The following is a 26,438-nucleotide window of genomic DNA, read 5'->3' as shown; positions in this document are numbered from 1 at the left end:
GCCTCGAGAGGAGACCCAGGACATGCTGGAGGGACCATGTCTCTCGGCTGGCCAGGGAACGCCTTGGGATTTCCCTGGAGGAGCTGGCCCAAGTTAACCTGGCAAGCCAGACTAAATAAATGTATTATTTAGTCTGGCCACGCACCATTGATGGCTCTCGGTTGTGGGGCGGGTTCTACCGTTGTCTTTCAAATGATCTCCGCATTCCACTGGACAATGAATGTGACATACTCTTGTTTCACTCTGTTGCATCATCCCACCCACCAGGCATATAGAGTGCCCTGATTGGCCCACAAAGCGGATAAAGCTCTGTGATTTGTTCACTAAGCAGATAGAGCACTATGATTGACCCACCATTATGGACCAATCACAGCTCTTTATGTGTTTGAAACCCCTCTAGAGAGCTGTGATTGGCCAGCCAGAGTCCTGGTAGGAGCTGCGGAGGTTCCAATGGAGCGTGCCTAGACCAAACTTTGCAAAGCAAGAATTTGGTCTAGTTCACTAGGCTAGACCCAAGTGGCTGGGGAGAGGGAAGTCTGGGCCTCTCGGCTTAGGATGCTGCCCCCGCAACCCGACCCCAGAGAAGCAGATATAAATTTAATCCTGCACAACAAATCATCACACATCTATGTGTTTGATCAGATTCGTCTTTTAGAAAATGAAGATTAAACAACAATGTACAGATTAAAAAAATGGAACCAATATGAACAGATCTTCTGTATGCAGCAAAATGCTGGAGATCAGTCAGTGGGCCGGCTGCTATTTACTGTGCTGTAGTTTGCTGAAGGAACAGCATCAGTGCCAGAGATGCCAGCAGGCTGAATAAACTCATTAATAAGGCAGAACCTGGTGATATTCTGAGTCAGTGGAGACAGAAGGTCACTGAACAAACTGATCTCCATCACGGACAACTAGGCCCACCTTCTTCGTCCTGCAGAGACAGCAGACTCTAACATGTGCATAAGGAAAAGCTTCAGGAAATTATTCCTAAAGTTTTCTGATGAAAGTTCCACTGGTGAGCATCAATACACAAGTATAAAAATCCAGACTGTTCTTGAATCTTCTGCTATTTAACAGGACATCTTTACTCTAACTCTTTTTTTTTTTTCACTTTAAATTTGATATACCGTTTAGGTCTACTGTTGCTTTACATTGTTCTGGTAAAACATGTATTCACATTGTAAAGTGTTTTCTTTGGTTCAGTTTTTTTGCTCCTGTTCCCTTCCTTCCATCCATCGTCTCTCAACACTAACACTATTTAACTTTGCTCTGATAAAACCAGTCAAAACATATGTTATACTGGGTTTTATAGTGTTTTACTCCATTGTGCTGGTCAGTAGATTCAGGAGATAAACCCAACGTAGTTCTAGCAAATCGGCTACTTTTGTGAAATCCCCAGAACCTAACCAAGTAGTTTTGTTATTCTGTTAAGATTTAGGAATATTAACTGGATTTTTAGGAGATATTACTGGATTTAGCTAAATTATCAGGATTAGCAAAAGTTACAATACACTAATCAAAAAGGATTATAGCTGTATCTAAAAAGCTTGGTAGTTGTTTGTTTTTTGCTACAAAAAATATTTAAAATGCACCCACAAATCAGCTGGTGAATAAATCAATACTCATAATGGGCCAATTTCCAGTCTGCACACATTTGATGGCAATGTGATAATTAAACCAAACAATAACAGATTTTTATTTTTAGAATTCTAGATTTTAAAGGGACTTTATGGACTTTTGAATTTCTATGCTCGCGATTGCCCCCTCAGGCCAAAAGCGTAACGGCAGCTTCAATAGTAGGCTCGTGCACGAGGCGCGCATGCTGTACGTGCACACTCCTTAACGAAAATAACAGCTGAGACAGTCCCTTGTGTGTGTGTGTGTGGGGGGGGGGGGGGGGGGGGGGAGGAGGACAGGAGGACGCGCAGCTAATTAATTAAATAATTTGGTTCTGTACCTTTCTCTTCAGCACAGTCGACAAAGGTTTATGATGGGTCAGTCCTCCTGCATGCTCAGATCATTCCCTTCCCTTGCTTGAAAAATGGTTCCAAAATGAAAGTTGAACCCACATCTTTTTTATCTGTGAATTCAATGCCGTTCGGCGAGTCTCAAATAAAAATTTGGGCATCTTACTGTAAAACGATATACCATTAATGTAAAAAAGAAACTCTAAATAAACTATGTTCACATCCAGAATCGAACCCAGGTCTTCTGCAAGAGAGTCAGACATCTTACAAGGTGAGCTACACACCAGTAACATTCACAGCATCTGTAACTTTTATATCCTTGATAACACCTGAAACAACGTCAAACCAAAGAACGGTTTTGAGCGAAAATGGCTATTTTGTTGCTAATTTGCAGGAAATATCTAGAAGAAAGTTCTACAGAAAGTAGCAAAGGGTCCTCAGAAATGTAGCTAGGTTCATCACTAGGCGTTAGGAACAGCGACAAAGTCGCTGAGTTGGCACTACCTCTCTCTCTGCTGCTAAAGCTACGGATAGCAAATGCTACGGGCTATGCCTGAGCGTGAACGCGCATGAAGCAGCCTGCTCGACCCGAGCAGCTCTCTTTTTCTGTGATTTTACAGAAAAACAGGCAATCACAGTAAAAATGCCAGGGCTCATTCTACAGGACCAGGGCATTGCAGGAGAATGTATGAAGAAGACATTTATTATTTCTATACATGTTTTGGCTGTCAAACTTCCATAATGCCCCTTTAAGTTAATCATAAATTTTATTAATTATATATATGGTATCAGCGGGTCTAATAAACCTAGACCTGTATTGGCCCTGAGAACTACAATAGGTTCAACTCTAGTAAAAAATACTCATTTAACGATTAAAATAATTGGCATAAAACTATTTGTTTAAAACTGAAGTCATTTTAGCAAGTTTTAATGTTTATAAACTTTGTTTTCTCCAAACCAAGTAGATGTAATTGTGAACGCCAGCAGGACCATCAAACAGCACAAATATTACATTCAAAAAACAACAAGCAGATAAACACCTGCAAATATTAAACTACCAGCATTTTGTTTAAAACGTTCTTAAACTTGGATTTAAATAACAAGCTTTCAATTTTACAGGAAGCAACAATTCAAGCGCAGCAGAAACACTTCTTGCCAAATTTTTTTCACTCACACACCAAAACATGCACACACTCATGCCACTTTAATTATATTCTATTGGATTTTATTAAATCTTCCTTCAGCTTTCACTTCACAGCAGCATCCATCAGAGGATTATTATTTATCTTGCTGTCAAGAAACTGGCAGCTTGTGGAATCCCACAGAGAACGAGAGGAGCAGTTGTGTGTTTGTGATTATCAGTGTTTGGAAGCAGCCATGATGTTTGTGTGAACTTACCATTAAATTTGGAGCAAAGGCCTCATTCATAACTGGGATGAATGGAAGGAGCAGATTTGCTAATATTCTTGGTATTTTAAAGTGTGGTGAAAACAGCAAAACAACTTATTAACTAGCATCCTTGTGGCAATTATTTTCTTGATGTACCATGAACAAAAGGACGAGTTAATAGAACAGAAAAGACGCACAGAAAAAACAAAAACTTAAAAACAGAAAACTCCACAGGTGCACAAACTGGTTTATACACACACACTAGCCGTTAGCCTCTCAGTCTAGCTAATCTGGATCCAAGACCTTACTTTTACTCTTTCACTTTACAATAAAATGAACATCATCTGTAAAATCAATAAATTCCTGTACAGCGTAATCTTACCTGTGGGTGGGTTTAGCTTTAGCTAATTTAGCTGTAATCTTGAATGTCACAGGGGCTCGACTTTCATTGTGTGGAAACTGGCGTCCTATGCGTTTCTTTTAAAGTTCTCTACAAGTTTTGTTGCTGGGGGGATTTTTTTCTAGGAGAAAAGATGTTGGAGAGATCCATTTCTCAGAAAAACAAAGTTGTTGGCGTTTTCAGAGCTAACTACATAGCTCCAAGTCCATGTGGCTTCAGAGTTCACTCATTTCTTCTTCTTCTACTCATGTGTTCAAAATAGTTCCGTGACCGTTTGAAAAGAATGGAAATAGAGAAATGGCATTTTTATTTAAAGTATAAACGCCCGAGGTACAGTAAAAAATCGGTCTTTTTTTTTTTTTACATTTCTGCTAATTAGGCAAACTATAATTATCCCGCACCTGCCACTTCCGGGAGTCGTCATCAGTTTCCGGTGAAAATGCGAAGCAAAACTTTCTTGTTTTTTGTTCAATTTTATTTATTTATTTTTATTAAGAAATTATATTTAACACGAGACACCATAAAATGTAACTATTTACTAAGATAAGAAATGTTTTCAACATTGACCTGTTCCTACCCAGAGACAGCACTGGTTTGATCTGATTGGACCCAATGTGATGTTTGGAATATTCAAGTGCAAAGAACTTTTAAACAACCTGTAATGATAATATTTAAACAGAAAGATCATAAAAAGTTTTAAAACAAAATAATAAGGACAATAAAGGACACAAACATGCATTTATTGCTGAAAAGCATTGGGAAATTATTTAGTACTTTTTTGACAATCATCTATCAAAAGTATGAATATGCAAAAACAGATGGGGAAGTGTAGGCTTAGGGTTAGGGTTAAGGCAAAAATAATTATAACAGTTTGTATTGTTTCAATATGTTTATGTCAGCAAGTGGTTGTAAATAAGAAAACAGTACATGGTTAAATATTTTATCTTTATTTACTCTAAACATCCTTAAAATGGAAGAAAAATAATAGTTTTGAGATTGTCCCATTCTACTTATCAGCATTAAATAAGAGAAAAGACACTGTAGATCCTAAATGTGGAGACGTCTGTGACCAGTAAGTGTAAAAACAAAAGCTGACTCACAGTCTTTCTTCCTTTGAGAGTACTTAAAGATATTCTTGGCTGCAATCTTCAAACTCCTGGATCTCACAGTTGAATTCTTGGGAGGCTCGTAGAGCATATTTGAGTCTGTTTCAACCATAAGATGAGCTTTGAAAGCATATTTTTCCTCTCTAACTCGCCAGTGATGATCCACGATGAATCGTTTTAATTGGTGGGCACTTGCAATAAGGATGCACTTCATGATGCTAAGCCAGCACTTGTTTTTGTGGTTTTGGGTCTTTCCTTGATCTGACTTTGCTCCTCTGAATGTTTTAGCCTCCAGTCTACTGCTGATAAACAGGATCTGCTGGAGAAAATGAACTGAATCCATCAACCGACTATTACCTAAGGTTAACTACTGAAACATTATCCACCAGGGTCCCTTTTCCTTTGGATCAATTCTCCACATATAGACCTCCACACACACCCCGGGGCATAAAGCCAACACAGTTGTGGACTTAGTCACACTCGCTTGTGCATCAAGCCGCCTGCTCACACAAACAAAAAGTAAATAAATGAAAGAACAGTCTTAAAGGGGTAGAAAAAACAACAACAAACATAATGCATTTCTGGTAATAAAACAGTGGCTGGGTGCACCTTTCATTTCCAAGCTGCTGCCACAGGTCAGAAAGCAGTTTATTAGGATGTTGCCCTCCTGAATTTGTGTGTTTGTGTGCACTCGCCACCCCCTTCAATAAAAGCTTGTCATAATGTAGCAGATAAAGTGCTGATACGGCTTGAGCTGACACCATTATGCACCTCCTCCAAGAGACAGATATAGATGGAGAGACTGAGAGGAAGTGGATGGATGAATAGACGGGTAGATGAATGGATGGACTGGAGAGTGTGTGTGTGTGTGTGTGTGTGTGTGTGTGTGTGTGTGTGTGTGTGTGTGTGTGTGTGTGTGTGTGTGTGTGTGTGTGTGTGTGTGTGTGTGTGTGCGTGTGTGTGTGTGTACGTACACAATTTGGCATGGCAACTTTAGATGAACCTATAATTTGTCAGAGACCGAGTGAGTATGAAAGAAAGGGCAATATGGATGGAAAGTGGTGGATTTGCTGGCAGCAGTCTCTTAGTCAGCAGCAGCGCCACAAAACATGATGAAAAATGCTGCTGTGACTGTCAGAGTGTGTGTATGTGTGTCAGAGTGTGTACGTCAACGAAGTGCCACAAAGCCAACACCGGATGAAGAGACGTGTGTGACACCTACAGGCTGGTTATTTGCTGCAGCTGACCCCACTCAACCAGATTTTCCAATCAGATATTTATCAAAAATACGCCTGAATTGTTTCTGAGGAGAATAATCTTCATTTTCATGTCCTCTAAAAGGAAAAACAAAGCAAATACATTCCATGGGCTAACATTTAGCCTTTAGACGTTTTACATAAGATTTTCCAAATTTTCATTTCACACGTATTGAACCGTCACTCCTCCTTGAACCGTCACCTTATCGTGGTGGAGGAGTTTGAGTGCCCTAATGATCCTAGGAGCTATGTTGTCTGGGGCACTTAGTGCCCCTGGTAGGGTCTCCCATGACAAATTGGTCTTAGGTGAAGGGTGAGACAAAGAACGGTTCGAAGGATCTTTCATGGCGGTTAAAACGAAGAGTCGGAGTACCCGGCCCGGAGGGTTACCGGGGTCCCACCCTGGAGCCAGGCCTGGGGTTGGGGCCCGTGAGCGAGCGCCTGGTGGCCGGGCTTTCGCCCATGGGGCCCGGCCGGGCCCAGCCCGAACCGGATACATGGGCTCGTCCAACTGTGGACCCACCACCCGCAGGAGGAACATGAAGGGTCCGGTGCAATGCGAATCGGGTGGCAGACCAAGGCGGGAGCCTTGGCGGTCCAATCCCCGGACAAGAAAACTAGTTTTTGGGACATGGAACGTCACCTCGCTGGCGGGGAAGGAGCCGGAGCTTGTGGCAGAGGTTGAGCGGTACCGGCTAGATATAGTCGGACTCACCTCGACACATTGCATTGGCTCTGGAACCCGAGACCTGGAGAGGGGTTTGACACTCTACTTTGCTGGAGTTGCTCCGGGTGAGAGGCGGAGGGCTGGGGTTGGCTTTTTGTTAGCCCCAAGACTCTCTGCCTGTGTGTTGGGGTTTACCCCGGGGGACAAGAGGGTAGCTTCCTTGCGCCTTCGGGTCGGGGAACGGGTCCTGACTGTTGTTTGTGCTTATGGGCCAAATATCAGTTCAGAGTACCCACCCTTTTTGGAGTCCCTGGGATGAGTGCTAGATAGTGCTCCATCAGGGGACTCCATTGTCCTGCTGGGGGACTTCAATGCTCACGTGGGCAATGACAGCTTGACCTGGAGGGGTGTGATTGGGAGGAACGGCCCACCTAATCTGAACTCGAGCGGTGTTTTGTTATTGGACTTCTGTGCAAGCCGCAGTTTGGCCATAACGAACACCATGTTCGAACATAAGGATGCCCACCGGTACACTTGGTACCAGGGCAGCCTAGGTCACAGGTCGATGACAGATTTTGTAGTCGTATCATCTGACCTGCGGCCGTATGTTTTGGACACCTGAGTGAAGAGAGGGGCGGAGCTGTCAACTGATCACCACCTGGTGGTGAGTTGGATCAGATGGCAAGGGAACATGCCGCGTAGACCTGGCAGACCCAAACGTATAGTGAGGGTCTGCTGGGAACGCCTGGCAGAAGAACCTGTCAAGACGGTCTTCAACTCCCACCTCCGGCAGAGCTTTGACCACGTCCCGAGAGCAGTGGGGGACATTGAGTCCGAGTGGGCCTTGTTCCACTCTGCGATTGTCGAGGCGGCTGTTGCTAGCTGTGGTCGTAAGGTGGCCAGGGCCAGTCGTGGTGGCAACCCCCGTACCCGCTGGTGGACACCAGAGGTTCGGGGAGCCGTCAAGCTGAAGAAGGAGGCCTACAGGGCGTGGCTGGTCAGTGGGTCTCCGGAGGCAGCAGACAGGTACCGGATAGCCAAGCGGAGTGCAGCAGTGGCAGTTGCCGAGGCAAAATCTCGGGCGTGGGAGGAGTTTGGTGAGGCCATGGAGAAAGACTATCGATCGGCTCCAAAGAGGTTCTGGCAAACTGTCCGGCGCCTCAGGAGAGGAAGGCAGCAACTCGCTCACACTGTTTACAGTGGGGATGGGGAGCTGCTGACGTCAACTGAGGCTATAGTCGGATGGTGGAAGGAATACTTTGAGGAGCTCCTCAATCCCACCAATGCGCATTCCGAGGAGGAACCAGAGCTGGGAGGCCTGGGGATGGACTGTCCGATCTCGGGGGCAGAAGTTGCTGAGGTAGTCAAACAACTACACAGCGGCGGAGCCCCGGGGGCGGATGAGGTTCGTCCTGGGTATCTCAAGGCTATGGATGTTGTAGGGCTGTCATGGTTGACACGTCTCTACAACATTGCGTGGTCATCGGGGGCAGTTCCTAGGGAGTGGCAGACCGGGGTGGTGGTCCCCATCTTTAAGAAGGGTGACCTGAGGGTGTGTTCCAACTATAGGGGGATCACACTCCTCAGCCTCCCTGGAAAGGTCTACTCCAAGGTACTGGAGAGGAGGGTCCGATCGATAGTTGAATCTGAGATAGAGGAGGAGCAATGTGGTTTTCGTCCTGGCCGTGGAACTGTGGACCAGCTCTATACCCTTGCAAGGGTGATGGAGGGGGCATGGGAGTTTGCCCAACCAATCCACATGTGCTTTGTGGATTTGGAGAAGGCTTATGACCGTGTCCCCAGGGGCACCCTGTGGGGGACGCTCCAGGAGTATGGGGTGGGTGGCTTTCTGTTAAGGGCCATTCAGTCCCTTTACCAGAGGAGCGTGAGTTTGGTCCGCATAGCCGGTAGTAAGTCGGACCTGTTCCCAGTGAGGGTTGGACTCCGCCAGGGCTGCCCTTTGTCACCGGTTCTGTTCATCACTTTTATGGACAGAATTTCTAGACGCAGCCGTGGTGTGGAGTGTGTCGAGTTTGGTGGCAGGAGAATCTCGTCTCTGCTTTTTGCGGATGATGTGGTCCTCCTAGCTTCATCCAGCTCTGACCTTCAGCTCTTGCTGGGTAGGTTCGCGGCCGAATGTGAAGCGGCTGGGATGAGGATCAGCACCTCCAAATCTGAGACCATGGTTCTCGACCGGAAAAGGGTGGCTTGCCACCTCCGGGTCGGGGGAGAGGTCCTACCTCAAGTGGAGGAGTTTAAGTATCTCGGGGTATTGTTCACGAGTGAGGGTAGGAGGGATCGGGAGATCGACAGGCGGATTGGTTCGGCATCTGCAGTGATGCGGACGCTGAGCCGATCTGTCGTGGGGAAGAGGGAGCTGAGCCAGAAAGCCAGGCTCTCGATTTACCGGTCGATCTACGTCCCAATCCTCACCTATGGTCATGAGTTTTGGGTAATGACCGAAAGAACGAGATCGCGGATACATGCGGCCAAAATGAGTTTCCTCCGTAGGGTGGCCGGGCTCAGCCTTAGAGATAGGGTGAGGAGCTCGGACATTCGGGAGGGACTCGGAGTAGAACCGCTGCTCCTCCGGATCGAAAGGAGCCAGTTGAGGTGGTTTGGTTATCTGGTCAGGATGCCTCCTGGACGCCTCCCCGGGGAGGTGTTTCGGGCATGTCCTGCCGGCAGAAGGCCCCCGGGTCGACCCAGGACACGTTGGAGAGGTTACATCTCCAATCTGGTCCGGGAACGCCTTGGGGTCCTGCCGGAGGAGCTGGTGGACAAGGCCGGGGAGAGGACGGCCTGGAGCTCCCTAGTTGGGATGCTGCCCCCGCGACCCGGACCCGGATAAGCGGAGGAAGACAACGACGACGACGTATTGAAAAAAAAACGTGAAAAAAATTAAATGACAATAAAATTAATCTCACAACATGTCCAGACCTCCCGTGATCTTTGTGCACTGGCAGTGCTATTTATGCTCTACTATAGAGCAAATATATCTTAAATTGATTGTGTTATGGCCATTGTTGTGATAGCTGTGGTTAGATGTGACGGCCATCTTGACCTGGACGACTCTTGCGGTTCCTGGTGAAGCTCTTGTGTTGTGCGTGAGTTTTTGCTACAACACTAAATTTAACCTGAACATCTATAAAACCGACTGATTAATGAAGAGACGTTTAGCTTCTCATCTGAGGAGCTTTGTCAACTCTAACTGGAATATGGGAGAGTCAAGCTCATAAGCTGTAGCTGTCTATTATTATTTAACGAGCAGAAACTACACTGAATACCCCTCCTCTCTACCCCCTGATGAGTCTTTAGCCTCGACTGAGAGGGAGTCGTTGTGTTGATTAGATGCAGGAAGGTGTGACCTGGACTGAAACTGTTTAGGAATGACATTCAGAGCTGCATTATTGGTACTGGAAAGGTGAAATCTAAGCCCCTCCCCTATTTAAAGTGGGATTTTCACATTTGACATAACTAGCTTATTTTACTCCTCTCTCAAATCATCTATCTTCTCTGTCCAGAATGTGTAATTTGTCATCTTCAAAGGTGTGTCCCTTGTCCATCAGGTGTAGGTGGACAGTAGTCTTGACCTGAAGAGGTGGCTCTCCTGTGAAGTGCCATGCTTGTGTGTAATTGTTGTTTAGTTTTCCCGATGTAAACATCTGGACAGTCCTCGCTACAATGGACTGCATAAACGACGTCACTGAGCTTCTGTTTGGGTGTTTTGTCTTCTGGATGGACCAGTTTCTGTCTGAGGGTGTTGTTGGGTTTAAAGTTTACCGGGATGTTGTGTTTGGAGAATATTCTTCTAAGTTTCTCTGAGACTCCTGCCACATAAGGGATGATGGTACCTTTGCACCTGTTGTCCTTTTGTTTGCTGGTTGCTGCTTTAGATGCTTTTCCAGACTTCTTTGTAGATTTCACAAAGGCCCAGTTAGGGTATCTGCTGTTCTGGAGAGCTTTCTTGATGTGTTTTTCTTCTTTTTGTTTTCTTTCAGCCTCTGTGGGAATGTTCTCTGCCTGATGGTGTAAAGTCCTCATGACTGACATTTTCTGCTCCAGTGAGTCGAAATGCAGATACTGCTCTGTGTGAGTTGGTTTCCTGCAGACTTCAATGCTGAGCCTTCCATCTTGTTCAATTTGCACAGCACAGTCCAACAAGGGCAGTTGGTTGTTGTGGGCATCTTCCCTGGAGAACTTGATGTTCTTGTCCATGACATTAATGCCCTTGGTTAAGTCTTCCACTTCTTTTGTGAGAATTTTGACCCATGTGTCATCCATATACCTGAACCAGTGGCTGTTACGAGCCCTGGGTTTTGCTGTCCCATCCTGAGAAGGTCCAGCGGCCTCATGGTCTCTTAAGGCTCGTTCTGTCTATGCCCAGAGGATCAGCACCCTGGAGAGCAGCGCTCCAGCTCACACTCAGTATGTTCAGCACCTTGGAGAGTGACACTCCATAGATCCTACCAGGCCCAGCTGGAGCAAATCAGCTCTTGATGAGCTGCCTTTAAAGACTTGGGTTTGTCACCCATTCAGGAGGAGGGTGTCAGATTCTCTCTGGTGCTCTCCACAGCTAAGGGGAGCTTTGTTCATGAGAGACTTGGTGGCTGGGATACGTTCCCTTTGTGTTATGAGCTTTTATGAGCTAAAATGAGTGTGTGTGCTCTTTATGCGCCTTTATGAGCTCTTATGATCTCTAACAGCTTTGGCTGTGTCAGGTTAACTCCTGCTGGCTCACGTTGTCTAGCAGTTCCTGCCTTTAGATCTACTCACTTGCTAACCATCTCTTTCTAATTTAATTTACATTGGGTTTTATACCAACCACCTTTAGTTCTATCCCGTATATTTAGTTTAAGAACCTGTTTGTGTTTGCCCTCTACCTTTAGTAGAGGGGCAATCTAGGTTTAAAAGACCGTTTTCCAAGCAGAGGCTACGCCTTTTTCATTATTTCCTTTGGTGTAGATCTGTTTTACCTGTGTTACCCCTTCCAGGATCTCCTAGCCTGGGAAGGGGTGTAACAGTGGCTTGGTGTTGTTCCATTGTAGGAGCTCGAAGCTCTGATTTCCACTGTCAAATGTTGGTGACGGTAGGTGACACAGGGGAGCCCGTGACGCATCCATGTTTTTGCCGGTAAAACTTGTCGTTGGGCTTGAAGTAGGTGGTAGAAAGGCAGAGGTCCAGGAGGGTACAGATCTGGTCTGGAGTCAGTTTTGTACTCGTTTAAGGAATTGTCTTGTTCCAGCCATTTCCTAACTGCTTCCACTGCTTCGTCTGTGGGTATACACGTGAAGAGTGAAGTGACATCAAATGAGACAACGGTTTCCCCAGAGGCCAGTTTGAGATCTTGAACTTTCTTTGCAAAATCCACCAAATTCTTTACATGATGTTGGGTCTTTCCAACCAGCGGGGCCAGGATAGTGGAGAGGTGTTTTGCAATGTTGTATGTGACCGAATTGATTCTACTGAAGGAGTGGAGTTCCTTCCTTGTGAATCTTCAGAAGACCATATCTACATGGGGTCAGGGCCAGATCAACACTTTGTTATACCCTGGGCAACAATATTCAAGGGCCCCATCATCACGACCCAAGGATCACCATAATATGGTCATGTACAGATTATTTTACTGTAATATGCAGTAAATATACTCAATACTTGAATACCTGACGTCACGTAACCCGCTCAGGGTAACCTTTGACCCACCTCGTGTGGACTGACCAATGAGGAGAGGGTCTTGACTTGAGGCTCTCTCTTCATTGGTCAGTCTGCATGAGACTGACTCTCAACCGCTCTCGACTGGCGTTCAAATTCATAGGCAGTGAAGCGTCTCTGTGCAGCGCAAAAGTCCGGGTGGAGTGGGAAATTACAGATACAGTATTTTGCTCGTGCCCTTGCTGCCCTGGGCCTGGGCCTGGGCCTGGGCCCTTTAAGCCCCATTCCCACCTGTACCGGGTCGGCCCGGGCCGGGTAGCCCCAGTCGGCCCCAGCCTGGCCCGGTTGATTCCACACATCCTTGCCTTAAGCCCATGTGGGCTGATTCTACCCACCAATCAGAGGCTTGCTCTAATGGAAGGTGTGAATGGGCTGATTCTACCCACCAATCAGAGGCTTGCTCTAATGGAAGGTGTGAATTTGCTGTCAGCAGTGGGCGTGTTGGCCCTGGTCGGCCTGAAGCAGTACCCCTCGGGAAGAGGGCCGAGAATGAGCCTTGGTTGGCCCGGGAAAATTCCAGGCCACCCAGATATGTAAACAACCTATGCTACCCGGCCCGGGCCGACCCGGTACAGGTGGGAATGGGGCTTTAGAGTTCGTGGACCTCTGGGCAATTGCCTAGTTGCCCTTATGGTTAATCCGGCCTTGCATGGGGTGGCTTCTCCTGGATAGAGGCTGTAGTAAAAAGCTTGGTGGATTACTTTGTTCTTCAGCAGTTTGTGTAAATAGTCCCTGATTTTCTTCTTGTATCCACTTGTCTGGTCCCTCTTTAGAACTTCATTTGTGGTGCTGCCGCTCAAAAGTGTGGCGACTTTCTTGTGATAATCTGTTGTATTCAGAATAACCGTACAACGTCCCTTGTCTGCAGGTAAAATTGTGATGTTCTGGTCTTCGCTGAGGGAGGAGACGGCTTTTCTTGTGGGGACAGGTCAGAAGGCGGAGTCTTGGCATTAGAAAGAGCTGCTGTCCTTGATCCTCAGTTCTTCAGCTTCTGTTTCCCTTAGGTTGTTGTTTGTTATTGCAGATTCTGTGGTAGTGATGACGCCAACTGTGAGATGTGTTGTGGAGGAACAGCAAAATTGAGCCCTTTAGTTGGAACACCCTTCTCTGTTTGTGTGAGTATTCAGTGATAAGTTCTTCACCCACTAGTCCTGGACGGCCATCCGGTTGGTGTCATCTGGTGGTGATCCAATTAGTTCTGATGTTTATGGCTGTAGGTTTTGGAATTTGAGTGATTAACCATTGCAGCCATCTAGAATCAGGTCTATTTCAGAACGTCAAAATAATTCCAGCCCTAAGAAGTTTAGTCTTTAGCAGTTTTCCCCAGTGTTTGATGAGTGTGAAAAAACATTTTGTAACCAGCCCAGTCTTTCCTAACCTGGTAGTATTTTTGTTAGCTTTAGCTCAGCATTAACAATGTAAGTGAATGGTAACAGCTAGCATTTTGTGCAGAAAAAGTTGTGAATTTTAGTAGATAACTATCCAATAATCATATAGACTGCAAAATAGAGTAATAGTAACATGGTGAAATTGCAGGAGCCGGTTTAGACTTTTAATGGAAGTTGTTTTTTAAATCTGTACTGTTGATATAAAGCAACAGCCTACTGGAGAGACAAAATTCATCATTCTAGGAATCCAAATGGTGGCCGCAAAAAAAAAAAAAAGAAAAAAAAGGCTCTGGTGACCAAAAATGGCCCCCAGGCCACACTTGACATTTTAAACAAGCTTTAAAACACAACAGAAAATCATAGTTTTGTGTATCCATAAATATGTAAATAATCCAGTTTTACTTGCCTTTTTTGTCTTTAAAGCAGAAACATCACATCATAACCCCAGTGATGATTGACTGGATCAAATCCCCGTGAAGACCAAAACTACACCAGTCTCCATGTCAAATTTAACCTCGTTTGAGAATTCTTCCACATTTAAAACAAGTTTACTGAAGGATCTAGAGGGTTAATCCCATCCAAGCAGCAATCCGAACACTGCAGAGATTTAATCCCCATTTTATCTGAGCGTATACATGAAGATCATCTTAGCAGGAGCTTCAACAGCACGAGGGGGTGGTCCGGTGGAGGGTGGGCACATGAAATCTAAAACTTCTCAAAGGAAAAAGCATTCGACATTTGGTGATAAAACTAATTTTCTCTGTTGGTTTTAATCAGAATAAAAATCAGTTTCAACCACTGGAGTCACAAAAGCTTTGTAAAAGCTGTTCAATAAATAATAATGGCTCAAATAATAAACACATTCAGATTTGTATCAAAAAGCTTTATTATCACGTTTTTGTAATAAACGCCTCACACTGGACCATAAATGAACACAGACACGCTGCGGAGAACGCAGCAGAACTTTGGCTGGTGTGTGTTGGTGCCGACATCGTTGAAATGAATCAGCTCTTTGTTTGCAGAGCTGCTTTGCTGATGGTAAACATTTACCTTCAAGTTTTTACTTCTCAAGAAAAGAAAACAATCTTCGGAAGTCAAAATTCCTGCACCGTTTTCTTCAAAAACTAATCAAAGAGTTCAGTTTTCCTTTTAACTGAAGCTACACGAGCCTCTCTTTAGTTTATCCTTGTCCTGATGTTCATTTCCTTCTCCAACACTAACTTTACTACAACGTGGATGAGATTTTGTTACCAGTGGCTTTTTTCTCATTTATTTATGAGCTTGAGGCTCATTTTAGTTCGAAAGTCAAAAATCTTACATTTTAGACTCAAAATTGCCAAATTTTTATTTACCTCAAATGGAAATAAAAAACAGTTGTATTTGTTTTCATTGAAGATGAAGGGAGATTCTCCAAAGGACCAATTTTGTCTTAATAAACAGATGTATGAAAACATTGGCCTTCAGGACATTGTAATAATTATTGTTTCATATCAACGTTCTGGTTCACACTTAATACATGTAACAGACATTTTCTACTGTTCTACACAGATTTCTCAATAAAAACAGAGATTTTCCCAAATGTTAAACATAAGTAGGCCTTTAAGTAGGACTGAGGTGCTGATTTGTGAGAAAATAAAGACACTAGACCCAGAATTCCTGTGGTTAAAATATTAATGAACTGTGAGTGTGAGGTAACACGGCCTGGAGGGTTGCCGGCGTTTTGACCTTGTTTTGCCTCCGAGTTAAATGTGATGTTTACTCAACAAACGAAGCAGCTCGACTCGTTTCAGTAACAACAAAAAATAACCGTAATCTAATCTAGTTTGAACTTAATAACCTTAATAAGGAAAGATTTTCACACTTTCACTCCAAATGTGAATTCCTGAGTGTTAAAAGTCAAATCTCCTGCCTTTGTACTTTTTATATTATTCGGTTTTAAGTGCTTTCCTTGCAGCAAAAGTTGAGCATTTTCTACTTTCTGAAAAAGTCTAAATAACTACATTTGGACTGACAACATGAGAAAATCATACTAACAATATTAAACAAAGCATTCCTTTGGCGACGTGTCGGCACTGGCAACTTGCTGAATCTGGGATTAGACCTGATGGGAGGGGGTTGCACGCTAGAACCAGCTTCCTTTAAAATAATATTATTAATAAATAGTTTCTGTGGAAACCTAATGAACATTTAACATCCTAAACTCTTACAGGTTTAGAGAAACAGGCAAGTTTAAAGCAGAGAGATGAGCTAATGCTAGTCTGAATTGGACCAAGTCCTTAAAACTTAGCAGGAAAAAGCCATTGAGGTTCATGCTTTTGTCGATTCATAGACAGATTATTTCTCATTTGAGCAGAAATATTAAGAGACTCCGACAGGAAGTGCTCCAGGCTCAGAAAGTGCCACAGCTAGCTGCAGCTGCTACATGAATTTACTAGCAAAACAATTTGATGCAAGTAACTGCAAGGCAACGTTTTTGCATTGTGCATGTCTAATTTATGTATAAACTGCATTAACATGACGGAATTTGGAGTTGATTAAAGATCTACATTAGTATTGTGTCAAAGACTAGTGGTTAGCTCATCAATCCGGGCAGAACTAAAATATAGATGTAACAAAGTGAAGGTAAGATGGTGAATATTTGGGATTTTTCCACTTAATCATAAAAAAATGCTGCTTTATAAGTTATAGGTCCACACCACACTGCAGGAAAAAAATCATAAAAGTGCTCCAAAGAATCCAAACAGATAGACGAGCAGAGACAACAAAAGCCTTTCTGAGTGTTAGAGAACACAGAAGAAATAGAAAAAGGTCCATTCAGAAGTTCCGACAAGTGTCTTATGTAGAGCTTACAGGCTTCAGCCATCGTCAGCGTTAACGCGGGTTTACAAAAAAGACTCGTTAAGGGTGTGAGACGGGTCAAGTTGCCTCCAGATGCAGCTCTTTTGTCCCATTTCTCACAAGCAGGAGTGAGGTTGTCCCGCCTTTTTGGATCACAGGGACACCTGGTACCGCTCCATGCTGCACAGACTGTCCACCTCATCGAGTCGGGATTAGAGTCGAGCGACGAGAGCCTTCTGAGTGGGCAGCTTTCCTCCTTTGAGAAACAGACACTAAGATTAATTTTGAATTCTTGTCAAGGTCTAAAAACAACCCGTGTGTGTTTAGGCTCCGGCTGACAGCTTGTTTCTTACCCAGAGTGTCTTCCAGAGAGTTCACTATCACCTTGTTGACCTTTAAAGCTCCCTGCTCCTCTCCTCTGGAGTCAAAACAGAGAGGTGATTGGTTATTCTCAGCAGAGGAGCAGTCACACTCGCAGCTAAGGAAAGGGGGGTTTATTATTAGCAGTAAAATACTCTCCTGTTTCAGTGAACAACGTGTTTTAATCAGGTTTTCTCACATCTGAAACTAATTTGATATGAACAACAAATCACTTGAATTGATTCTGGAAGCAAATGTGCTGTTCTGCATGACTACGGAGTGCTTTTTCACCGTCATCTAAAACATTGGCTACTGTCAAACACCTCACAGAGACACGTCAGAGTTAAAAACAAACACACCCTTTGAGCTTCTGTACAGCTCCAAGCCTCAGCAAAGCTGCCAGAGCGTTCTTCTGGAGGTCCGACGACAACACTTCAGCATATCTCAGTCTCCCTGTAAGGCACACAGAATATTTAGACCGACTATCTCACTGTAAAAGACGAGACAAAGCATGAAAACCGAAAAGAAAAACCTGTTAGGAGATGTTTGATGATGAACTTGCGGACAGCAGGAACAAACTGCTTCTCCGTCAGACCCTCTGTGGCCTCATAGAGAAACCTGCACACCATCTTGGACCGAACAAACAGAAACAACCATTAAAACTGTTTTCACACGTGCTGCTGCCTTTTCACGCATGCATCAGGCAGGAGACCGTCTGTGTCAGATGCATCCTCACTACTGGGAGTGCTCTGGAGTGGTGGCTGAGTGGAGTGTAAAAGGAGAGGACACGATGTCCTCGGGAGAAGCAGCAGCCCTCGCTAATAAAACAGTTTCCGGCTCGACTTAGACCTCCCCGTACCGCTTGACATCACAAGTTCAGAGAAGAACACGAGAATTCTTTGGTTTTAAAGTTTTAAGAATGAACTCCAGAATCTAAATATGGGTGAGCATATTAATTTTACAGAATGATAAAGTCCCTCTGGGACATAAACAGATGTGAGTGCATTGGCGCTACTGAAAACAACCTGGTGTCAAGACGAGTAGCAAAGAAGTTATGTCTCTTCCAGAAAATGGTAAATGGCCTGTATTTGATATAGCGCAGGGGTGTCCAATCCTGGTCCTGGAGGGCCGGTATCCAGCAGGTTTTGTGGTTTTTCTACTCCAACAGACTTGATTCAGTGGTTGAAACACCTGTGCAGCAGCTCATCAGGCTCTGCAGAAGCCTGTTAATTAGCTGCTGATTGAAATCAGGTGTGATGAAACAGTTCAAACTAAAACATGCAGGACACCGGCCCTCTAGGACCAGGATTGGACACCCCTGATACAGCGCCTTCTAGAGTCCTGGAACCCCCAAGGCGCTTTACAACACAACCAGTCATTCACCCATTCACACACTGGTGGGGATGAGCTACGATGTAGCCACAGCTGACAGAGGCGAGGCTGCCGAGCACAGGCGCCACCGGTCCCTCCAACCACCAACAGCAGGCAAGGTGGGTTAAGTGTCTTGCCCAAGGACACAACGACAGCGACAGCCTGAGCGGGGCTCGAACCTGCAACCTTACGATTACGGGGCGAGCACTTAACTCCTATGCCACCGTCGCCCACAAATATCAGAGACAGACTGATTTTCGGCTAAATGTCCAGGGACTGGACTGCTGGGGACTAAGGTGAAGACACTGAGTCCTGCCTCTGGGTAGCTTCTCAGCCAAGGGATCAGACTCATTCGCAGTTTGGTCATCAAAATATCAAATAATAAAGAATGGTACCAAACCATCCTCCCTGAGGAACTCCACCCAAGTACAATTAACGTCTTTTACAGGGTGATAGAGAAATGCGACATAAGGCTAAAGTCAGACCTACAAGGCAACAAACCACTACCTTTACAGCAATGGTCGCCAACAAAATGCACATTTTCAGTTGGAAGAACACTGAATGTTTCGCCTGGCCAGGTGACGTAGGGTGTGTGGCATGTTTGCAAAACGCAATTTAGTCAGAAAATATCGTATTTGTTTGCAATTTTGTTTTATTCGCCAAGCCCTCCTAAAATTGTCTGTTTTCTCACAGATCAACTAGATTGAGAACGTTCTTCAGGTGGGTTTAAAACACCCGATATCCCTGTTAGCCAAGCTCTTCACCTCAGAGCAGCCAATCAGGGGAGAGGTGAGAGTGGCCGGCAACAGCTTGTTTTTTAAAGCAGCAGAGAACAGACTCATTCTGGAAGGTATTGAAACTCATTTCACGTGAGAGGGATTAATTGCAAGGGACTTCATAAACATGTTTTGTATGGACCACAGAACTATTATAACTAGTAGAACATGTCGTCCTTAAAGATGCATTATAATATGAGCAGGGTCTGTGACCCCAGGTTCACTTCAGCCGTTGCTAAAAACCCTAAAACAGGGCTATTCAGGTTCTGGCCTCCAGCACGTTTTAGTGGTTTCTCTGGTCCAACACACTAGATTCAGTGGTTGAATCACCTGTGCAGTAGCTCATCAGGCTCTGCAGAAGCCAGTTAATCACCTACTAATTGAAATCAGGTGTGTTGACGCAGAGTTAAAACCAAAAGGTGCTGGAGACTGGCCCTCCAGGAGCGGAATTGAATAGCCCTGCCCTAAAATGTCCAGACTCCATCACACTGGCCTTCTCAGCCCAACTTGAGACTTATGACAGCTCAACAGCGCCCTCTATTGGAAATTTGCACTCAGACATTTCAGCCACTGGCACCAGATGTTAGAATTACATCTGCAAAAAAACTCAACTCAAAAGGAAAAATTAGGCAATAATCTACATCAGCATGTTCACCTTTTTATTAGGAAAATAATCTATTTTATAAGTATGCATTTGGATGTTGCCTAAACATGCACACTGAGCTCACAACTACACTTTCCTCACCTGATATCCTTCTAAAAAGGGATCTAGGATATTTGCGAGGAAGGCGAGTGTCCTGTGTCCTCTCCCTGAAACCAGAATCTCCTGCTGGCTTATCTGCAGAGCGCCACTCTTCACCAGCAGGTAACAGGCCTCCTCAAAGTCCTAAAAAAATTCAAACTAAGTAAGAATGCACATAAAGGGCATTTATGCTGACCTGCTAACAGCAAAGGTTCTTTACCTGCACAGCAGCACCTGGACAGAGGATGAACTCATTGGAAAACATGTTCCACAGAAAGCTGAAGCTGTTGTAAACCTCCTCTGGAAAACACACACGTCATAATGCTTAGATAAATGCATCTCAGGCTACTTTGTTAAAATTTAGGACCCAAAATGGGGTTTATTTAAGCAACCAATCAGTGGCTTCTTTTGCATCCCTTAGATGACAGAAGCTGCAGAGCGTCAATCTTACGTTTCTTGTTAGAAGACGCTGCCTGGATGGCCACGGCGAGCAGCGCCGGCCGGATGAAGAGGTGAAGCGCCTGGTTCCTGTAGGAGGCACAGGAGAGGATGATGACTGCCCGGTTCAAGAGCTCCTCCTCTGATGTCATGGCGCTGTGGGGCATCTCTGATTCAAGTGGAGAACAAAAGAAAAGCCTGTGTTTGATCCTTTTATTGGGGGCATTCTGCAAATTTAAAATCTAAGAACATACCTTGACCTAAAGCCAGCTGGACTCGTCCATCGGAGATCCTAACCAGACCTCGGTGAAGTGAGAGACTAGAGGAGACCACCTTGGAGGGAGGAAGCTGGTCTGAAAACAAGAAGATTTACACTTAGGGAGCGTAGAAGATGTTTTCCTGCTATCTACATGAGAACTAGGACTGACCGGGCTGACCCAAAGGAGTGAAACATGAAAGTTTAGATCAGTTAGCCAAAATACTGGGACGCATTTACCTCTAAATAATAAAAACTAAATCATTACGTTATTATTTTTTGCCATTATTCTGATTTCTAGTGTTTTTAACACAGAACATCTTGTTTGTCGCCCCCTCCAGCACACAGACTCTCTATTGTCCCACTCAGTAACACTGACAGTACTGTACCAGGCCAGTGAAGGAAAGCCCCAAACTGCCGGGAGAGGTCTCGGACCCACGCAGCTTGTTCGGTCAGCTCATCCAACGACATCCCCCGCTCGTTCCCCACAGCCTGGTTCTGGAGCAGCAAGAAGGCTAGAAGGACCCATGGCGTCAGGACCATGTTCTCTTCCTGAGATCGGACCAGCCTGTAGGCCAAGTCGTTGACAAAGCTTTGGATTTCCTCCCCGGGCTTCCTGGGGATGTGTCTGAAAATAAAATAGTTAAATGTTAAAACAGTTTGTTGTTCCTCAAACCTGCCCAGATGCACCGGGGTTAGGGTCCTAAACCTGCCTCCCTACTTATGAACACAGCTCCTATAGTTATTAGAAATCCAACATGCCATTTAGAGTGTTTACACAAGCTCCGATATCTGGGAGGGAATAAGAGTAGAGCCGCTGCACATGAGAGGTGGTTCTATTCTGCTTTTCCTGTTTGTGACATCACAAATGGGGACTTTTTGAAATGGCTTGTTTCCGGCACATAATTCCTAAAACCAAACACTGACAGAAAACAAATTGGTGGATTTTTTTCCATGTTTGGAGTGTTTAAAGAAGCAGTAAAGACCCACATGGCAGCACAAAAAGAATCAAAAGATGAAAATTGCATAATCTGTCCCCTTTGACCTTTCTGAACACTGACTTTACCAATAATGACACCTGAACAGAAATTAGATAAATAAATGTGATCATTTATAAACATATGAGGCGTATCATACCTCGGCGTCAGGTTGAACTGGCAGCGGTTAACTTTGCCTTCAGCTAATGCTCTGACAGACACGGGTTGACCAAAATAAATGTGAATGCTGCCGTAGTCTTCACTCAGGACTTTCCTGGCTTTAAACAAACCCTGTAAAGCAAAAACACAAACAAGAGAAGCTCCCCTTCAGAAACGGTCATCCTTTAAAGTGACAGTGTGTATTTTTCCTGGCGATAGGGGGCAGTAGATACCTAAATCGTTGCAAGCAGTATTTTTGTGTTAGAGTAAGATCTTGCCAATGGATGCCCATTAGGGTCAAAAAGCTCAGAGGAGTGCAAACTTAAGCAAAATAACAAGAACATCAGACTCCCTTCCATCACTGGCAACAAGCGAAGAGGTAAATGTGTAAAACAACATTTAAGAGTTACAAATCAGTAAATGTGTTTTGTCCTCCCGTAGAAGGAAACATAATTTAATGGTAACAACTACACATAGTCTCTTTCAGTTAAGTTTAAGTCCCATCAGTCATCCTCACACACTGGTGAGATTATAGCTTCTCCACTGTGGGAGGCAGCAGTGGCTGTGTTCGGGAACCATTTGGTGGTTTAACCCACCCAATCCAACCACTGAAAGCTGAGTGTCAAGCAGGGAGGCACTGGCTCCCATTATTAAAGTCTTTGGTATGATTTGAACCCTGATCTTCCAGTCCTAGGGTGGACTCTACCACTAGGCCACTGAGAAGGTGCAGCAAAGACACTTCTTCAGGTTTCAGATCCGTCTTCACAGATTTTAAACCGGCAGCTCAGATGTTGAATTAACTCACTGAGGTGGACTCTTTGGGCTTCGGTACGCCCAGCAGCTCCCTGGCATAAAGCGCCTCCTCCAGAACTCTCTCATAGCTGATGCTGACCGGAACCAGACTTATGTCAAACACCTCCCCTTTAAGGAATGGATCTATGACGATGTTCAGCAGACCTGGAGCGGAACACAAACATAAAAACAATCAAATTCTGAATGACTTGCCCCGAATAGGGCTTGGCCATGTGGAGAAAAAATGTGATCGCGATATTGATCTTATCAGTCGATATCGATAAATATCATGATATAAATATTATTCAGTAGTCCGTCTTTAATGTTTACTGGTACTGTTAGGTAAGATTTGATGATATAAGAACATTAGTTTTAATTAAAGGTTTTGTTTTAATCTGAACCCATCAACATTATACAATAAAATATAAAGAAGTGGATTTTATTTGGATTTTATTTTATTTAGTCTTACATGGTCCAGTGCAAATCTATGTAGCTTTCAATGAAAAATACATAAATGAAATAGACATCCTCTGTGTTTAATTTAGGGCCGGGAAAATTAGCGAGTTAATTATTTGCGTTAATTTTGTTATTTTAATGTGTTAAAAGTAAATGGCACAATTCATTTGACCATCTCTCCAACCCAGAGCCACCATTCTCCAAAATGTCTCCATATTTCCCCCTGGACAATATTGCTAAACCGTCATCAACTGAACCCAAAAAAAGATCAAGTTTCTACCCACATTATACACTCTCAGCATCGCAGATTCTCTTCAGTAAAGATGAACAGAGGCAGAGCGCTCATGCGCTCCACCGGCATCTGCATCTTGCGCACAGCCACAGTAACATTCTCAAAGTGGCGCCACCAAAATATATTTAACACACGATCGTTCATAACTGCTTTGGTACTTTCTGTCTTATTCGTGGCTGACGCGCATCGCTGCTGCGCTCATCACCTGTGCTCCACGGCTGCGGCCAGGTAGCGTTTTTCTACAGAACTAGATCCTGCATCTCCCTGGGGCAGATGAAGGACCAGAGACAGACAGGACAGGATAAGAGTCCAAACAAAACAAAGGAAAATGTAGGTACATTTATCCCACTACAAGTTTTACCGTTATAAAGTAAATATTACTTATAAGCTCATAATATTCATATATTCCATACAATTCAGATCACCTTCAAAACTCCGTCCCACCCAGGGCCGTACCAAAGCTTTTGGGGGCCATGCCAGTGAGGTGTCCCTTATTTATTTATTGTGGAGTTGGCAATCCTAGTTCAACTGATGCTGTGGAAAATGGCATTTACATTGAATAACATGAGCAAACCGTGCTACATTTATTTCCTGTTCATCGTTTACACAATAGACTTTTTCAAACAATGTTTTTGAACAGAAACTGGATTTGATTTTAGGTTATTCTCTGTTAAAGACAGTATTCAGTGATTTACACACTTCAACAAGTTATGCACTTTCTAAATAAAATGAACCTCTCTTGTATAATTTTGCATGTTTATTGCTTGCTTTTTCTGGAACAAAATTATAATTAATTGCGATTAATTTTTTTCAGATTTGCGATTAATTAGTTAATTTATTTAAATCAATTCCCGACCTTAGTTTAATTTTCTTTGTTATATCATTAGTCTTCTCATTTGCTTTTTATCAAAAAGGACAGCATTGGACAAAACTGAGTCTATGTGTGGTTGTCCTTAGAAAAACTATTTTAAAGCCTTAAAAATGAGAAAGTTTGGTTCACTGGAAGCAAAAAACAAAGTAATTAGGTTAATTTAAGTCTTCCGTCAGACAGACATCCATCAGACAGACTTTTGGAAAAAGTCAGTAAATATAAAAAATAACAAAACAAGTACACCTACAGCACCTGTGTCATAAATCAGCTGGTGCTCAAAAACAAAAACGCGTCTCGTGGTCACTGACCTAATTTTGGAGTTAAAGATTTGGCCGTTCGGCTTCTGGTGCCCTCCAAGAAAAATTCAACAGGTGCAAATCCACTCTGGAGAAAGAAATCCAGTAAAAGTAAAGATTAGATTGCAAACTAAAATCAATCAAGTGACCATAGAATGTCTCAGGTGTAACAAACGGCATCTTTACCTTCACCATGATCTGAACATACTCAGAGAAAACCGCCCAGTACAGCTTGTCTCCACCAAACGACCTCCGAATAAAAAAAGCTCCAGACATTCGCAGCATCTCCCCGACAATCTTCATCCCCATGAAGTCTGCAGGGAAACACTCCAATGATGCATTTATTCAAGTAGGTATTCTACTGTGTGAATGCCAGGAAAACCTGTTTTCTCACCCATGCCGGCTGCAATGACCGGCACAGACAGATCATATGTGTACAGGACGTATGACATCAGCAGGAAGTCCATGTAGCTGCGGTGACTCGGTAGAAGGATCACAGGGTGTTCGTGGATGGCCTGCTGGAGCTGAAAGCAGCAGAGAAACATGTTACACTTGTTTGGCCTGGCAGTAACTTTCTCTGTGTGTCTGCTTGTGCCGTAAGCTCACTCTCTGAATGCCTTCCTCGTTGACACAGATGCTCCGGAATAAGGTTTTAAAGATTTTGCTGAGAGTGAAGGCGAAGAAGCGAACTGTGCTGATTTGTAAACGGTGAGCCATCTCATCTAAGATGGTCGACGCCTCCGCCTGGACCTCTTCTGCTGTCCTACCCATCTCTTTGGAAACCTAAAACATCACAAACAAACAGACGGAAACTTTTACTCGGGGACAATTTTGAAAATGCAGATATGTGGCGCGTCTGCAGAAAACTTCATTTCAATCTGGAAGGCAAAAATGGTTTTAAAAAGAGGTTAACTCACCTGATTGATGACATATTGCAGCTGATCAGACTGCAGCACCATGCTCTTGAGCTCACTGGCTCTGCAGGGAGATAATCCTTTATACAGGACAGGAGTGTAACATTTGAGGGCGTATCTCAGGTCACTGGAGTGTCTCCTCTCCTCCAGAATGTCCTCAAAGTCATCTCGTTTCTTCAGCATAGGATCTCTATGCTAATAAGAGAAAAACTGTGATTTTATTTTATGTTCTAATGAAATATTGAGTCTTCTGTCACTGCTCTGAAAGCTTCTGCCTTTTTCAGAAAAGTGGTACAATGACAGGTTCTAAAAGTAGAAACTAACATCAAACTATTATGTTAATGAGAAAAACATAAAAAATCCAAAATTGTGCAGAAGAAAACATTGATTTATGTCTTTTGATTTATGTCATTTATGCTTTTTCTTTTCCTGAAGATGGTAGAATTAAAAGGATTTTGTGTTATTTACAAAAATCCAAATGTACTACATTTCCTTACGCATTAAAATCTAAGTTATTTTGTACAATAGACCATAAAATTGTATAAAAATTGCACATCATGCGTTGCACGAAACACCTTTGAAAATAAACTGTAACTGACAAGAACTGAAATCTACGACTTTTAGTTGTAGAACCAAACTGAGAACCACAATTAGAAACGCCACGTGACTTCATTTTTCAACATTCAATTAATAAATTACTACATTAAAACGCTAAGCTAAAGTCAAACATGCATTCAGTTTTTATTTGTGTGAATTAAATGTCAAATGTTCAGTTTTACTGAGCAGTTAGCTACTCCAGCTGAAAACAACATACGTACCACATAAACAGCTCTGGACGCCATTCTTAGACCTAATATTTAAATACAGGAGTGCTACATCCGGCGAAATTGTTTCCGAGAGAATGTTTCGGCTCTCTTGCCTCTTGGTAGTAGATTTTTAGTCGATAGCAACAGCTGCACAACTTCACATGGGCGTGTTAGCTGACATGTCTTTGACACTTCCGCACTACTACTAT

The 26,438-nt window shown here is 43.8% G+C and overlaps 1 protein-coding gene and 1 pseudogene across 1 annotated transcript; both read right to left on the bottom strand.

Moving 5' to 3' along the window:
- Positions 1–9,992: 9,992 nt before the first annotated feature.
- On the bottom strand, positions 9,993–16,925 carry LOC139061885 (uncharacterized; annotated as a pseudogene).
- gnpat (glyceronephosphate O-acyltransferase) lies at positions 14,748–26,415 on the bottom strand. Its single transcript, XM_015947584.3, has 17 exons — positions 26,242–26,415; positions 25,427–25,618; positions 25,116–25,292; positions 24,904–25,033; positions 24,696–24,823; positions 24,522–24,597; positions 22,608–22,759; positions 21,804–21,934; positions 21,056–21,294; positions 20,665–20,763; positions 20,424–20,579; positions 20,193–20,272; positions 19,976–20,116; positions 17,616–17,712; positions 17,443–17,536; positions 17,077–17,141; positions 14,748–16,979 (listed from the first exon to the last, which is right to left on the bottom strand). The coding sequence occupies exons 1-17, from the start codon at positions 26,263–26,265 to the stop codon at positions 16,936–16,938; spliced, it is 2,025 nt and encodes a 674-aa protein (XP_015803070.3). The 5' UTR covers positions 26,266–26,415; the 3' UTR covers positions 14,748–16,935.
- Between the last annotated feature and the right edge of the window lie 23 nt (positions 26,416–26,438).

Source organism: Nothobranchius furzeri, chromosome 2 (assembly GCF_043380555.1).
Source record: "Nothobranchius furzeri strain GRZ-AD chromosome 2, NfurGRZ-RIMD1, whole genome shotgun sequence".
NCBI lineage: Eukaryota > Metazoa > Chordata > Actinopteri > Cyprinodontiformes > Nothobranchiidae > Nothobranchius > Nothobranchius furzeri.
The sequence above is the reverse complement of the archived record's forward strand: the minus strand, read 5'-3'. Positions and strand labels throughout refer to the sequence as shown.

Bases quoted from the DNA above. Each gene is read 5' to 3' on its own strand.
- gnpat (XM_015947584.3), bottom strand. From the start codon at position 26,265: ATGGCGTCCAGAGCTGTTTATGTG. The intron at 20,764-21,055 runs GTACAGTACTGT...TCTTGTTTTCAG, and splicing joins GGCTTTCCTTCACTGGCCTG to ACCAGCTTCCTCCCTCCAAG. The intron at 17,537-17,615 runs GTTTTTCTTTTC...TGTGCCTTACAG, and splicing joins CATCAAACATCTCCTAACAG to GGAGACTGAGATATGCTGAA.